This window comes from Capra hircus, chromosome 2, assembly GCF_001704415.2.
Source record: "Capra hircus breed San Clemente chromosome 2, ASM170441v1, whole genome shotgun sequence".
NCBI lineage: Eukaryota > Metazoa > Chordata > Mammalia > Artiodactyla > Bovidae > Capra > Capra hircus.
Window position 1 is genome coordinate 131,383,411 of NC_030809.1, and position 14,884 is coordinate 131,398,294.

The following is a 14,884-nucleotide window of genomic DNA, read 5'->3' on the forward strand; positions in this document are numbered from 1 at the left end:
CAACTTAGCGTCCGTGTGCTACAAAGAAAGATCTCGTGTACCTGCGTGCACCTGCTATGCACTAAGAGCCCTGCATGTCCCTGCTATGCGCTGAGAGCCCCGCGTGTCCCTGCTATGCGCTGAGAGCCCCGCGTGTCCCTGCTATGCGCTGAGAGCCCCGCGTGTACCTGCTATGCGCTGAGAGCCCCGCGTGTACCTGCTATGCGCTAAGAGCCCCACGTGTACCTGCTATGGGCTAAGAGCCCCGCGTGTCCCTGCTATGCGCTGAGAGCCCTGTGTGTCCCTGCTATGCGCTGAGAGCCCCGCGTGTCCCTGCTATGCGCTAAGCCCTGTGTGTACCTGCTATACGCTAAGCCCTGCGTGTCTCTGCTATGCGCTAAGAGAGCTGCGTGTACCTGCTATGTGCTAAGATAATGTTTTTTAAAAAATTACCGAAGTCACTTTGTCACAGTCAACTTCTAATTAATGGCAGATTTAAGACTGAATTCAGGCTTTCTACCTACTATGAAATACAGTTTGCACTCTGTGTATTCACTTCAGGAACATTCTAGGCAAGAAACTCTTCAGGTACATCCCTGAGTAAATCTTCTAACCCTAAGGCAGTATGCAACAGTTCATAACTATGGGACAAAACTTTGAGATGCTGATTAATACACATTACATGATCTCAGAACACAAAATTAATCTATTCTTTCTCAAATCATGGGGAAAGATTTATAATGAAGGTATATGGTGGTTTGGGGGTGAAGCCAACCAAATGCAGTCAGGCACTGCTAACAGACTGGAAGGTTAGTGATACAGCATCTCTCAAAGCAGATCTTTATCAGCACCAAGGCTGAGCTAGCTACCTTCTACTTGTTTCATCTCCTTATAATATCTAACCAAATAGGAAAGTTTGTAAATGTTCTTTGACATACTGTTTTTATACATTATGTCATACCATATAGTAACTATTACTAATTTTACAAAGCAGTCAACAGGTCTAAAAATGCCTAAACTGATTTTAAAATGCATTAAAGCAATCATATAAATCATGACATTAATCTCTCTGCAAAATTTAGTCAGAGAACACTGGTCTCGTTTCTTTCATATTAAAACGAAAGAACAAAATATTTTGAGTTAAAACTCCATAAATAGCATTGTGAAGTGAAGTCACTCAGTTGTGTCCGACTCTTAGCGACCCCATGGCCTGCAGCCCACCAGGCTCCTCCATCCATGGAGTTTCCCAGGCAGAAGTACTGGAGTGGGTTGCCATTTCCTTCTCTAAGGGATCTTCCTGACCCAGGGATCGAACCCAGGTCTCCCGCATTGCGGGCAGATGATTTACCATCTGAGCCACCAGGGAAGCATGTAGCTAAGTCAGTCAAACTTAGGGTAACAACAAACTTATCAAACAATAACAATAATAATGATAATGAAACATCTCCAAGTCACAAATCTAAAATACAATATGAGTTGGGAGCATATAACTATTACTAAATAGCACAGAAAGAATTGAAATTTTGGCTTAGACTGCAGATCTGTTCTCAAAGACTTTCAAAAATAGTAAGTATTATCTAACATTCTCCCACTGATTCCTATTAATTTTCAGAAACTTTTCCACCGCCTCGCCTCTGTGGTAGAGCTGTTCACAAATGCTTGATTTTCTCTGAGAATACAGAAACATTTTCTTGAACTTCCCCACCCTGTTCCACTCGTGTAGCTACCATCTTTTAAGAATCTGAGCACACTGTAAAAGGAGGCCTCTTGTCAATTACCTATGCATGTAATAAATGTTGGTCAACAGGTATCGTGCTAGGTGTTGGGCACTACAATCAACACAGCACTGCCTTGTGCTTGAAGAGCTAGTTTCTCTGCAGAGGACACAGAGACAACCGCGGTGCCGTGCAGTCAGAGGGCAGCGAGGGCAGCGGAGGCGAGTGCACAGCGCTCAAGGGGCAGCCCGCCTGAGGCAGTGGCGCTGAGCAGGCCCAATCTGGGAATTATCAAAAGAACACAGATAAAACCGTACCTTAAACTACTCTTTTAATTTGTCACTATTAATTTATTAAAGTCCCTACTAAATGACTAACTATACAAATGGGGGGAAATTACCCTAGAAAAACTTCCAAAGTTTACCAACTACAGAGTGCTTTTTAAATTTATAGTACTATGAATCTCAAGCGTAACATTCTTGAGCACTTACAAGAAAGGTGGTGGGCTAGTTACAGGAAGAGCATCAAAGAAGAGTCTATTCCTATCCTCCTACGAACATGTTCACTAACAATCACTACAACATGAGAATACAGAGTGAAGTTAGAAAGTTTATAATCCTTGAACGTCATAGAACAGTTGAATTAGGCCTAGGGTTTAGACCTTCTGATTCTCAATCCAGTTCTCCTTTGCATGACACCAAAAAACAGTTTTCTCAAAATACGTTTTAGTAAAGTAACTCTCCTTTTATATTTCAGCTATTTCTGAGCAAAAAATATTGGCTGAGACTTAAAAGAAACATATGGAGGGAATTCCCTGATGGGCCAGTGATAGGAACCTCTCGACTTTACTGCCAAGGACCAAGGTTCACTGAGGACTAGTATCTCACAAGCCTCACGGTACAGCCAAAACACACACACACACACACACACACACTCACTCCCTCCCTCCCTCCCTCCCTCCTTGAGAGAGTACAGGAAAAGACAGGAACTGAATTGTCCTATGTTCTCTCAAGTCAGGTCTCTTTTTATTCATAACTGGCGATAACCTTGAATTCATTATTAAAAATATTTAAAAATCCCCCAGATCAGAACCTGATTAATACAGCTGCAAAATCAGAACCTGATTAATACAGCTACACAGAATATTTTTACAATTCCTGTGATTCTGTTGCTGTCTACAGACCAGCAAAAGATTGTTAACATTGAAATTCAGAAGTTAGCTTGCCAACAGATGCAGCAACAGATATTACTATCTACTGAAAACTGAAAGATTACTGGAGAACCCATGCCAATTGCAGTGGGGAAAATATACCTCACCTAAAGAGGAGAGCTGAAGCTGAAACTCCAATACTTTGGCCACCTGATGCAAAGAACTGACTTGCTAGAAAAGACCCTGATGCTGGGAAAGACTGAAGGCAGGAGAAGTGGATGACAGAGGATGAGATGGTTGGATGGCATCACCAACTCGATGGATATGAGTCTGAGTAAACTCCAGGAGTTGGTGATGGACAGAGAAGCTTGGTGTGCTGCAGTCCATGGGGTCACAAAGAGTCGGACACAACTGAACTGACTGAAAGAGGAGAGTGAAAGAGCGGGTTTAAAACTCAACATTCAAAAAACTAAGATCATGGCATCCAGTCCCATCACTTCATGGCAAACAGATGGGAAAAAGGGGGAAAGAGTGGCAGATTTTATTTTCTTGGGCTCCAAAATCACTGCAGAGGGTGACTGCAGCCACAAAATTAAAAGATGCTTGCTCCTTGGAAGGAAAGCTATGACAAACCTAGACAGCATATTAAAAAGCAGAGACATCACTTTGCTGACAAAGGTCCATCTAGTCAAAGCTGTGGTCTTTTCAGTAATCATGTAGGGATGTGAGAGTTGAACCATAAAGAAGGCTCAGTGCCTAAGAACTCATGCTTTCAAACTGTGGTGCTGCAGAGGACTCTTGAGAGTCCCTTGGACAGCAAGGAGATCAAACCAGTAAACCCTAAAGGAAATCAGCCCTGAATATTCATTGAAAGGACTGATGCTAAAGCTGAAACTCCAATACTTTAGCCACCTAATGGGAAGAGCTGACTCACTGGAAAAGACCCCGATGCTGGGAAAGACTGAAGGCAGGAGAAGGGGGCGACAGAGGATGAGACGGCTGGATGGCATCACTGACTCAGTGGACACGAGTTTGAGCAAACCTGGGGAGACAGTAAAGGACAGGGAAGCCTGGTGTGCTGCAGTCCATGGAGTCGCAAAGACACGACTTAGCAACTGAACAACAACCACCCCCACAACCAAGTGATCAAGCTCAGGATCACAAACAATAGGACTTAACAATATACGACCCTGATGGGAAGCAATACAAAGCACACAGAAACACTCAGTAGTTTTTCTTGCCCAAAGCATTTAACCTGAAACTAACAATTCTTTAAATCTAGCTTACAGTTAGCTAGAGGAACTACTACAACATGGCCCCGGGGGCGGGGGGGGGGGGGATCAGACAAATCCAGAATGTGACTTGTTTTACAAGATAACCGGCTTGATCTTTTTATTTAAAAAAAATCCATTTTATAAAATAGAGAGAGATGATGGGACTTCCAAGGCATCCAGTGGTTAAAACTGTGCTTCCACAGCAGGGGCCACAGGTTCAACCCCTGGCTTGGAAACTAAGATCCCACATACTGTGTGGCGTGGCCAAAAGATAAAAAAATAAATAAAATGGAGAGTTGATATTGTTTTAGACTAGAAGAGATCAAAGAGACTTAGCCAAATGTAGTGAATAAACCTTGTAGTGAACAATCCTGGTTTGGTGGGATTAAGTATAAAAAGCCATAAAAGATCTTTCCAGCACAAACGGGGAAATTTAAACATGGATGGATACTAGACTACATTAAGAAATTAACAATAAAAAACTATTAATTAGAAAGTTAACAATAATGATATTTTGGCTGTGTAAGAAAATGTCCTTATCTTTGGAAATGCAAGTTGGCCTATTTAGGGGTAAAGCGTCATAGTGTCCACAGTTTAGTTTTCAAATGGTATAGCCAAAAACGCTTCCCACATGGCTCAGTAGTGAAGAAGCTGCCTGCCAATGCAAGAGACACGCAGGAGATAGTGATTCAACCCCTGGGTTGGGAACATGCCCTGAAGGAGGAAATGGCAACCTATGCCCATATTCTTGCCTGGAAAACCCCATGGACAGAGCCTGGCAGACTACAGCCCACGGGGCCACAAAGAGTGGGACATGACTGCCTGACTGAGCACCCAGGCACACATGGCCAAAGTAATGTGCGCAGAATGGCGAGGTGCCAAGCTGCCAGTCTACAGGGTTGCTATGTGGGTTCTGGTATTACCAAGCTCCTGTGTACTTAAAGCTGTCCTAGTAAAAAGCTGGGGTTGGGTTGGGGGGCAGGTGGGAGGGAGCTTTGAGAGCTCCAATTCTACAAGGAAAAATAAAATCAATCTGATACTAAAGCTGGGACTTGTCTAGAACCAAACACAATTCCATTTTACTACAGCATCTATTAAATATAGTTTCCCCTCTGGTAGCAATAAGGTAAACAAGGGATGAAAGTTCCAATTACAACACTTAAAAAGACTGAGTCTACACTGTAATCATCAAATTATTTACAATAAATCTTTAATAGTTATTTCTTTCAAGAGAGATTCATGGAGAGCATGACTAGATAACCACTCTATAATGATATTACATTCAACAAGACTCAACACACGTTTGTATTTTAAGCAAACGACAAATCAATCTGTGAACCATCCACTTCTTAGCTCTATAATTCAACCTTTTCTCTACAGACATTACAAAGACATTCAACTACAAATTTTCTTAAATCTATCCGATAATACATTAAAGGAAATTATAAACTACTACAATTTGGGGCATCAATAGATTTCTTAAACATTTACAACTATGCATGAAATTTAAGTTACTCAAGAGAATTTTATCAACACTTTCTTCTGCAAAGAGAAATGTAAAGGCTATCTAACTTTAACCATCATCAAAGAAACAGAGTATAGGTCAACGCTAAATGAGAATTTCAGTTAGTTTATAAATACTCCTTAGTTTGCTACATAGATACGAAATAAAACAATCACATCATTAAAAGATAACTTTTACAACACTCTACACATTAAATTCTGGCTCTCCACTCAGAGATATTGCACAAGTTAATGCACAAATTACTAAGCATGTTGTCATTGCCACATAATCCAGAAACAAATTTTGCAATAAGGAAATCTCAAGCAAATAACCCAACTGTGAGTTCCCTGTATGCATCAAGAATAAACTGCACAAATTGTAACTTTTCAAGAAATACGGAGTTTAACTAAATCTATTTCTTCTTTTTGATAAGAGGGGAAATATTTTCTGTTCGGTCAGTTCCAACTCAAAAAAAGAAAAAGGTAAAGGTGCCTAGAGCCACCTTTTAAAAGTAATTTTGGGGGGAAAGAATCAAGAAAATCATTTGGCTAGGCTGCAGCAAAACACACTGAACAACCTACAATAGGGGTATATAGATCTACTTTTTTAAATATTTAGATTTCACTCCCAAGAAGAAACTTTTCAGGTTTTCTCATCTTCCTCACATATTTATTTTCGAAAGATCTGAACTAGAGAAATACACTTCTACAGAAAAGACATCATATTCGAACCAAGGCTTTCCCAGACTACCAAGCTGCGTGACCTTGGGCAAGTTCCTCAATCTGAGCCTCGATGTTTTCAACCGTAAAATGGAGAGACAGTATCACCGCACTGGGCTTCCAAGGTGAGGTGAAACAATGCACGGTAAGTATCGGGGGCGTAACAAGTGCTCGCTAAATGGTCCATAAAGAGAAAAGGGCATCAACCCCAACCACTAGTGCACGACGATACATGGGGGCAAAGACAAGCACTTTCTCGCTTCCTGCATGTAACATTTCTGCCTCTCCCAAGGACCAGGCGCAATCTTCCTTCCAAAGGCCCGGCGGAGTACGCGTCTTGACAGCTCCACCGCCCAGCGGTCTACTTCGCTCAGACCTGGACTTCAGGACAGGATGCAAGGGACCCAAGGTCCGCCCACCCCAAGCGAGGCAACAACCTAGCAAAATCTCCGCCCCAGGGGCTGCGCCCAGGCCGGTAACGGCCCCCTCCTCACGTCCGGCCCCCTCCCCGCTCCCCCACCCCCACCGCCACACATCTGTGCGGGCGCGCGCGCGCGCTCACACACACACGGACACACACACACACACACACACACACACACACACACGCACGCACTTACCCGCCGCTCCGCGGGGACGTAGGGAGCCGCAGACCCACCCCTCCGCCCCCGCGCGGCCTGTCACCGCGCCCCCCGGTCGAGGGAGGCTGCGGGCCCCCGGGGACCGGAGGGGCGCACGAGGAGTCGGGCGGGCCGGGGGCCAGGCCCGGCCCTCCTTCACATGGAGCCTGCGGCGGGCGCGTGGACCGTGGCGGCCGGCCGGGGCCTCTCGGCGCCCCTCGTTCCTTCTCGCCGCCGCGGCCCCGAGGCCCGCGGGAAGCTGGGCAGAAAAGGAGGAAGCCGCGGGCCGGGTGCCGCCGAGGCCGGAGAAGGGGCGGGAGCGACGACTCCGCGGCTGGGAGCGCCGGGCCTCCCGGCAGTCGCCGCCGCCGCCGCCGCCGCCGCTGCGGGCCGCAGGACCCCCGAACACCGCACCCAGCGACCGCACCGCCCTCGTCGGGAGCCGCTGCTGAGGGCAGCCCGGCCGCCACTACACACGGACCCGTGACGTCGGGCGTAGCGCGGCGCACGTCACGGCCGGCTCTCTCGTGCGCACGCAGCCCTCCGCCTGTCGAGAGCGGAACCCGCCGGGGGCGCGCGCTCGCCGGGGGCGCGCGCTCGCCCAGAGCGCCGCGCGGAGGCCGAGGGGGAGCGAGTCCGCGCCTGCGCAGTGGCTGGCTGCGCCCACGCACGCCCGGTGGCACACGCCGGCTCAGTCCTGCGGAGATTCCGGGCCTGTGCTCTCACGCACCCACATGCACCTCAGTTCCCTCGCGTCTACCGGAGTCCTTGGCGCCGAGACGCCAAAACAAACCTCGAAAATGGTCTCCCGCGTGGGCTTCTGGCAGAGCGAGAGCAGCGGAGCAAGAAGAGGCTGCGACCCACTTCGAGTCCATAGCAAGTCGTTTGCAGGCGAAAAGATTTCGTTTTTGGATCTGGTTTCAGCATTTTTTCCTAAAAGACTTAAGAAATTTTTGTCGACTTGTCACCTGACCGTAAACCATTACCCTGGAGATCGGCCTTCTAAGTTTTACAGTTCACTGTTTACTTCTTGTATGTATTCGAGGTCGGCCCAGCAAGTATTACTTTTTAATTGTTAACAAATGTGGAAATTTCGGCGCAGGAAGATGAGTTGACACTCCACCCCCAGGACTTGTGACAGTCTAAAACCCAGTCGCTTTCACTGAGTCTTTTCTTCACTCCCCGTCGCCCCGCAGTACTAAGTACAAATTCATCGCGTTAGCTTTGGAGGCCTCTGTCATGTGACCTGCGTTCTGCATTTTCTTCAGCCCAAACTACTATGATCCAGAGAGTATCTGTCCTGCCCCATCTCTTGTTTCCTCAAATACCCCTTACAACTTCCTGCGCCATTTCTTCCTTTAGCATCTGCGTGCTTTCTTGGTAGGTTATGGATCCCACCTGCTTCTTGCCTCATATCCACTTAAACAGTTGAAATAAGAGTGGTGCCCACCCAGAGGTAAGCAGCTACCCAACCTGCGGCCCTGAAGAACAGGGGAGATCGCACCTGTGGGGCAGGGACTGAGGGAAAGGGTGTTCTGTAATAAAATATCTAGATCCCCTTCGTGAAATTTTTATTACAGGCACACTAGCGGTGTTGTCAAAGGAGCAAGAACAGAGATGTTCATTGGCAAGTTTTTGTAACGGTGAAGCCTGGAAACCTAAATGACTCCGACTGAGCGGATAAATAATGGTTCATTTGCTCTGCAGGGAATAGCCACCACAAAGAAAGGCTAAATGCTGGAGGACCTCAAAAATACAAAGCCTAATAGAAAAGCACTTTGCTGCCACTAATTTAAAAAGTAGAGAACTTTTAAGCATATGTATGCAGAAAACCGGTCTTTAAGATGGCTTTTGGTTCTAACGTCTAAGCCTGATATACCACAGAAAAATAAAGGATCTCAATATACTTGGGCAGGATTTAAATCTTAAAAGTTTTATTATTTTGCATGGTTCCTAGCCTGACCATATAGTGACAGTGAAATTGCTGAGTCGTGTCCAACTCTTTGCGACCCCAGGGACTGAAGCCCTCCAGGCTCCTCCATCCATGGGATGTTCCAGGCAAGCGTACTGGAGTGGGCTGCCATTTCCTTCTCCAGACCATATAGTAGTCACTCAGTAAATACTTGTTTACAAAATAATCTCAAGATGGAGATGGATTTTTCTTCATACCTCTGCTCACTTGTTCTCTCCCTACCCTAACTGGGACTTCATCCACCATTTCCACCACACGTGTATATTAATAAAAGCCTCTTTGTTTCTTTTTCTCCAGTCTCTTTTGCATTGGTGAGATACTTGCTTAGACTGTACATCTCTGGCATCCTGGCTTATTTGGGGATATATGATTACAAATTCGTGAGCTTGGGATATTTTTTTCAGCTGCAAGGAACAAAACAGCTTAAACAATAAAGTTTATTTTCTCACATAACAAAAATGCAGTAACTGGGCCCAAAATTGGCTAGGGCTGTGAATTGTCATCTCTGCAGTCAGAATATGACTGCCTCAGCTTCAGACATTATGACCTCCCATTCAGGAAAGGGGAGAATGTCTTCTCATTCTCTAATAAACTTTTAACTTTAGAATAGTCTTAGATTTACAGAGGAGTTGAGAAGATAGTACAGAGAGTTCCTATATACCCCACACCCAGTTTCTTTAATTCATATCTTAACATTAAAATGGTAATTTGTCACAGTCAGGGAACCAATATTGATACAATATCATTAACGGAAGTCCACACTTGACTCAGATTTCCTTAGTTTTTACCTAATGTCCTTTTCTTGTTTCAGAATCCCATCCAGGATACCACGTTACACTTAGTCATCGTGCCTCCTCAGGCTGCACCTGGCCATGACTTCCTTTGTTTTTGATGACCTTGACAGTTCTGAGGAGCGCTTGTCAGGTGCTTTGAGGAATATCCCTTCGCTGTAGTATGTCTGCTGTTTGTCTGGCAATTAGACCAGGGTTGTGGGTTTGGGGGATGCAGATCACGGAGGTAACATGTCATTCTCACCACAGACTTATCAAGGACATTCCTGACCACATGACATGGCTATTGAGCTTGACCTTGATTGCCTGTTTGTGGTTTTATTTGTCAGGTTTTTTCGCCTTCTTTCCATGCAGTACTGTCTGCAAAGAAATCTCCCTTCTCACACCTGGAGAGTGGGGAGTTAGGCTCCATTCCCTGGAGTACAAAGTATCGACATGAATTCCATGGAATTCTTCTGCATGGGAGATATGTCCCTTCTCCCTCAGTTACTTACTTATGGAATTTTTTGTTTATGTTACTATGGACTCACGGGTTTTATGTTATCTCTGGTTTAAAGAACCTCTTGTTGAAAGTGAAAGAGAAGAGTGAAAAAGTGGGCTTAAAACTCAACATTCAGAAAACGAAGATCATGGCATCCAGTCCCATCACTTCATGGCAAATAGATGGGGAAACAATGGAAACAGTGACAGACTTTATTTTCTGGGGCTCCAAAATCACTGCAGGTGAGTGCAGCCATGAAATTAAAAGACGCTTGCTCCTTGGAAGAAAAGCTATGACCAACCTAGACAGTATATTAACAAGCAGAGACATTACTTTGCTGACAAAGGTCCATCTAGTCAAAGCTATGGTTTCTCCAGTAGTCATGTATGGATGTGAGAGATGGACTGTAAAGAAAGCTGAGTGGAGAAGAATTGATGCTTTTGAACTGTGGTGTTGGAGAAGACTCTTGAGAGTCCCTTGAACTGCAAGGAGATCCAACCAGTCCATCCTAAAGGAAATCAGTCCCGAATATTCATTGGAAGGACTGGTGCTGAAGCTGAAACTCCAGTACTTTTGCCTCCTGATGCAAAGAATTGACTCATTGGAAAAGACGCTGATGCTGGGGAAGATTGAAGGCAGGAGGAGAAGGGGACGACAGAGGATGAGATGGTTGGATGGCATCACTGACTCGATGGACATGAGTTTGAGTGAACTCCAGGAGTTGGTGATGGACAGGGAGGCCTGGCACGCGGCGGGCAATGGAGTCGAAAAGAGTCGGACACAACTGAGCGACTGAACTGAACCGATAATCCAATACCACATTATTTATTTTGTCCAAGTTACCCAAGTTTGGGCATTAGGAACTCTTTCCATTGACTTTTGTCGCCCTTTGGCATATCCCCGTCATTGTGGGGTGTTTTCTTGTGTTGGTCTGTTTTGGGATGTTGAGTGTGTTTGTTTTGTTTTGTTTTTACTTTTAGAGCACTCCCCTGCTTTCTGGCCTTACCAGAGCCAATTCATCCTGACTGTTTCCTGCCCCAGTCCTAGAGTCAGCCATTTCTCCAAGGAGCCCTGTTTCCTTTTATTGGGGAATGACATTAGAAACAAAGATCTGATGCTGAGTATCTTTGGGATTCTCTTTTGAGGATATCCTCACATCAGCTCTCCCGAGAAGGCGGCCTCTTGTTTTTGCAGCAAGATCTAATGGTGGCCCCAAGTTCATTCTTTTCTTTCCAAAGTTATCAGATTTTACCTGAGTACATAGCATCCCCGCCCCATAGTAAAAAGTCAATTTCTCAATCTCACTTGCAACTCATCATAGCTGGGTGACTAAGTACTGTCTAAAAGGAAATCAATGAAAGTGTCTAGTCCAAGTACCTGCTTTAAGAGACCTTTCCTCAACAGACCACTGCTTTTGCCCCTTTGTCTTCATCCCTTCCTCCATCCTGGAATACCTCCTGGCCTTCTTGGAGAGTGAAAAACAGGAATGGTGGAGCTGGAAGGAGAGCCCTCTTCCCAGGGCTCTGTACTTTCACAAGAGAGAAGAGTAAATACTTGTCACCAGTAGATGAACCTACTCCTAAAAGCATCTCATTGGTAGGAGCTGGGCCTTGTGTCTGTGCCCGCAAAGGACTCAGCTTTACCACAATGGGTTCAGCCCACAGGAGGCCCGCCCTGGGCCTGGGAACACTGCCAGGCCACGTCTGGACAGAAACCTGGGTTAGGTTGCAGGGGAGTCGAGGAATGGATGGCTGTTGTGTAGTAGCCAATAGGGTGTACCTGAGAAGTGCTTGGAGAGTCAGGATGTGGAGAGCCAGAGCAGGGCCCCTTAAGCTTATCTTATACTGTGTAAATGATCTGTGGGAAATCTGTTATCCTTGTCATCCTCAGGGCAGCTGCGGTTGAAACTCAACTTTGCTGTTTTAAAAAGCAAAACATTAACAAGCTAAATCTTCTGATTAAAAAGTGCACAGTGCTTCCATGATCAAAGAAAACTCATTTCTGGGATTTCTGCTGTTTAGAATAGCCCTCGACGTTTTCTGAGTTTGATGAAAGGCCATATGAAGGATTTCTAACAGAGGGATTATCTTGAATTCTCTGTGATCCTGATCATCTCCAGTTCTTTCATTTATCTGTTGCTAATACGTACATTTCTTTAAAATTGTTATATATTTCCTGTTACTAATAGAAAATGTGGAAAAGACAAGGGGAAAAACCCTCTAATTCGTTCTGAGTCTCTGTTTCCATCCCATCTTTTCTCCATGTATGGAGCTTCGTTGTAGGGGTGTTTTTTTACTTTTAGATACATTTTTAGATAGTTTTTAAGTAATTGTGCATGTAATTTTATGTCCTACTTTTTTCACTTACACAGCAGAAGTAGTTTGACTTTATCTTCTCTTATACTTGCAAGCAAATTTGAACAGCTGGCATATATACTTAAAGTTTTACCTTTATTCTAACCTTTTTAATGAAAAATATTCATAAAATGGATATATGTAGAGCCAGTGACAGCTTCTTGGCTGCCATGGGACACGTTAGAGATTTTTTTTTTTTTTCGCTTAGTATCTGAGCAGTGAGAGCAACCACAGGAGATCCCAATGCTCAGCTAGATCTGAGAAGTGAAGCTCATACAGATAACAACTGTCCCTTTTATATTCTGTTAGCCCTTGCCCAGCATGATCGAATTTTGCTTACAAGGTCAAAAGAATATTATGGATTACCATTGGGGGAGAATATCCTGCTTTGGAAAAGGACCCAGAGGTACTTAAATCATCTGTTTTACATGAGTTGGTGCATTCTAACACTATCTAGTTAAAAGATAAGCTTTTTTTTTTTTTTTTGGCTGTACCTTGTAGCATGTGGGATCTAGTTCCCTGACCAGGGATCAAACCCAAGCCCCCTGCATTAGGAGCTCAGAGTCTTAACCACAGGACCACCAGGGCAGTCTTAAGATATGCTTTTTTTTTCCTTTACTATATTTTTCTTTCTTTATTTTTGGCTGTGTTGGGTCTTAGTTGCCCCAAGGCGTGTGGGTCTTAAGTCCCCATCCAGGGACTGAACCTAAGTACACCGAGGAGGAGAAGAGTACAACAGAGGATGAGATGGTTGGGTGACATTACCAACTCGATGGACATGAGTTTGAGCAAGCTCCGGGAGTTGGTGATGGACAGGGAAGCCTGGCGTGCTGCAGTCCATGGTGTCGCAAAGAGTCAGGCATGACTGAGCGACTGAACTGAACTGAACTGAACGCTGTATTGGAAGGTGGATGGTTAACCACAGGACCACCAGAGAAGTCCCCCAAGATACGCTTTTAAAACCTCAAGTTGTGTGGTCTTCCCTGGTGTGGTCCAGTGGTTAAGATTCTGTGCTTCCAAGGCAGGGGACTAGATCCTGCATGCTGCAACCGGGAGTTCGCAAGCCGCAACGAAGACTGATGATGCTGGGACCCAGCACAGTCAAATAAATATTTTTTTTTTTAAGAAACAACATCAAACTGTGAGCAATAATAATCATTTTTTAAGAAGGTAGCTATTTGTTTGGGGCCTCCCGGTGGCCTCCACCACTGCAGCAGCCCCCAGTGGAACCACTGCCCGTGGGCTCCTCCCTTCTGACTTGTCAACAAAACAAGGATTGACTGCTTCTTCCCTTCCTCCTGTTTTTATTTATACTGGCTTCTTATTTCTTTTCCGTTCCACTTTTGCCTTCTCTCTCTACCTCTACCTCGCTCTCCTTTATCAAATTTTAGTTATTTTTCACAAACAACCTATGAAGTAGGTTGCAGAATTAATACCTCATTTACCTATAAGGAAAAACTGTGAGAGAAAGGTTGGGTTGCACCAGCCCCTGGGACATCTAATGGAGCAGCCCTGAACTGGAGTCTGCCTGTCCAGCCCTCTCTGCTCCTGATGTCTCACTTGGCTCCTTGATGCCAGCTCCCTCCATGTGCCTAATGCCCTGTGCCCCTCCCAGCACCAGGGCTCTGCTCTCCAGGTTCAGCCTCGCCATTCCTGAAACCATGGTCCTTCTGTCCAAGCCTTCCCAGCCCCATCTCAGATCTGCTTTGCAGGACCCTAAGCCCCCATGGTACACCATCAAGTGGGTTGGCACTGGCAGAGGCGGGTGAAGAGTGAGCCATACCCCTCCTTAAGGTTCATCATATGCCTCAGCCCAGTGTGACATAGCTCCTTCCACAAGTGGTTTCCGCAAGGCAAGTCACAAGGGTTGATGTCCTTTCTTCAGCTGGGTCTACGCTGTAGACCATCCTGGCTGAAGCTGAGCAGAGCAGGGTTCAGTGTCCCACTGAGCCTTTCAGGCCCTCCAGACTGCTCAGACCAGTCTCAGAGAGTGGGGCTCCCTGTGCCCTCAAATGGAGGTCATTCTGCCGGGTAGCTCGGGCCAGCCTGAACCATACAGAACACTGGAGTTGGCAGACACTGGTGTCTGCCTTCTCGGCCACTTCACTCAGCATCCTCATCTGCAGACGGGAAGGCATCCTGGCCCAGGGTTGTGGTGGACACAGTGGGGTAAGGCATGTGAAAGCCACTGGGAAACAGCACTTGTCCCCACCTGCTGCCTGCAAGAAGCCCAGCACTGCCCCTCCCTGTAGACTCCAGAGCCAGCCAGCCCTTCGGAAGGGAGGGCACCCAACACAACCGGAAGGTGTAGTTATGGACTCACGT

General features: G+C 45.7%; 2 protein-coding genes across 2 annotated transcripts in view; both read right to left on the bottom strand.

Moving 5' to 3' along the window:
* Window positions 1–7,008, bottom strand: part of MAP3K2 (mitogen-activated protein kinase kinase kinase 2) — a 90,337-nt gene extending 83,329 nt beyond the window's left edge. The window contains exon 1 of the mRNA XM_018065799.1: window positions 6,962–7,008. The gene's annotated coding sequence lies outside the window, so the exon portion shown is untranslated. The remainder of the gene's footprint in view (window positions 1–6,961) is intronic.
* On the bottom strand, window positions 1,891–14,222 carry LOC108638618 (translation initiation factor IF-2-like). Its single transcript, XM_018066933.1, has 3 exons — window positions 14,120–14,222; window positions 6,962–7,658; window positions 1,891–1,975 (listed from the first exon to the last, which is right to left on the bottom strand). The coding sequence occupies exons 1-3, from the start codon at window positions 14,220–14,222 to the stop codon at window positions 1,891–1,893; spliced, it is 885 nt and encodes a 294-aa protein (XP_017922422.1).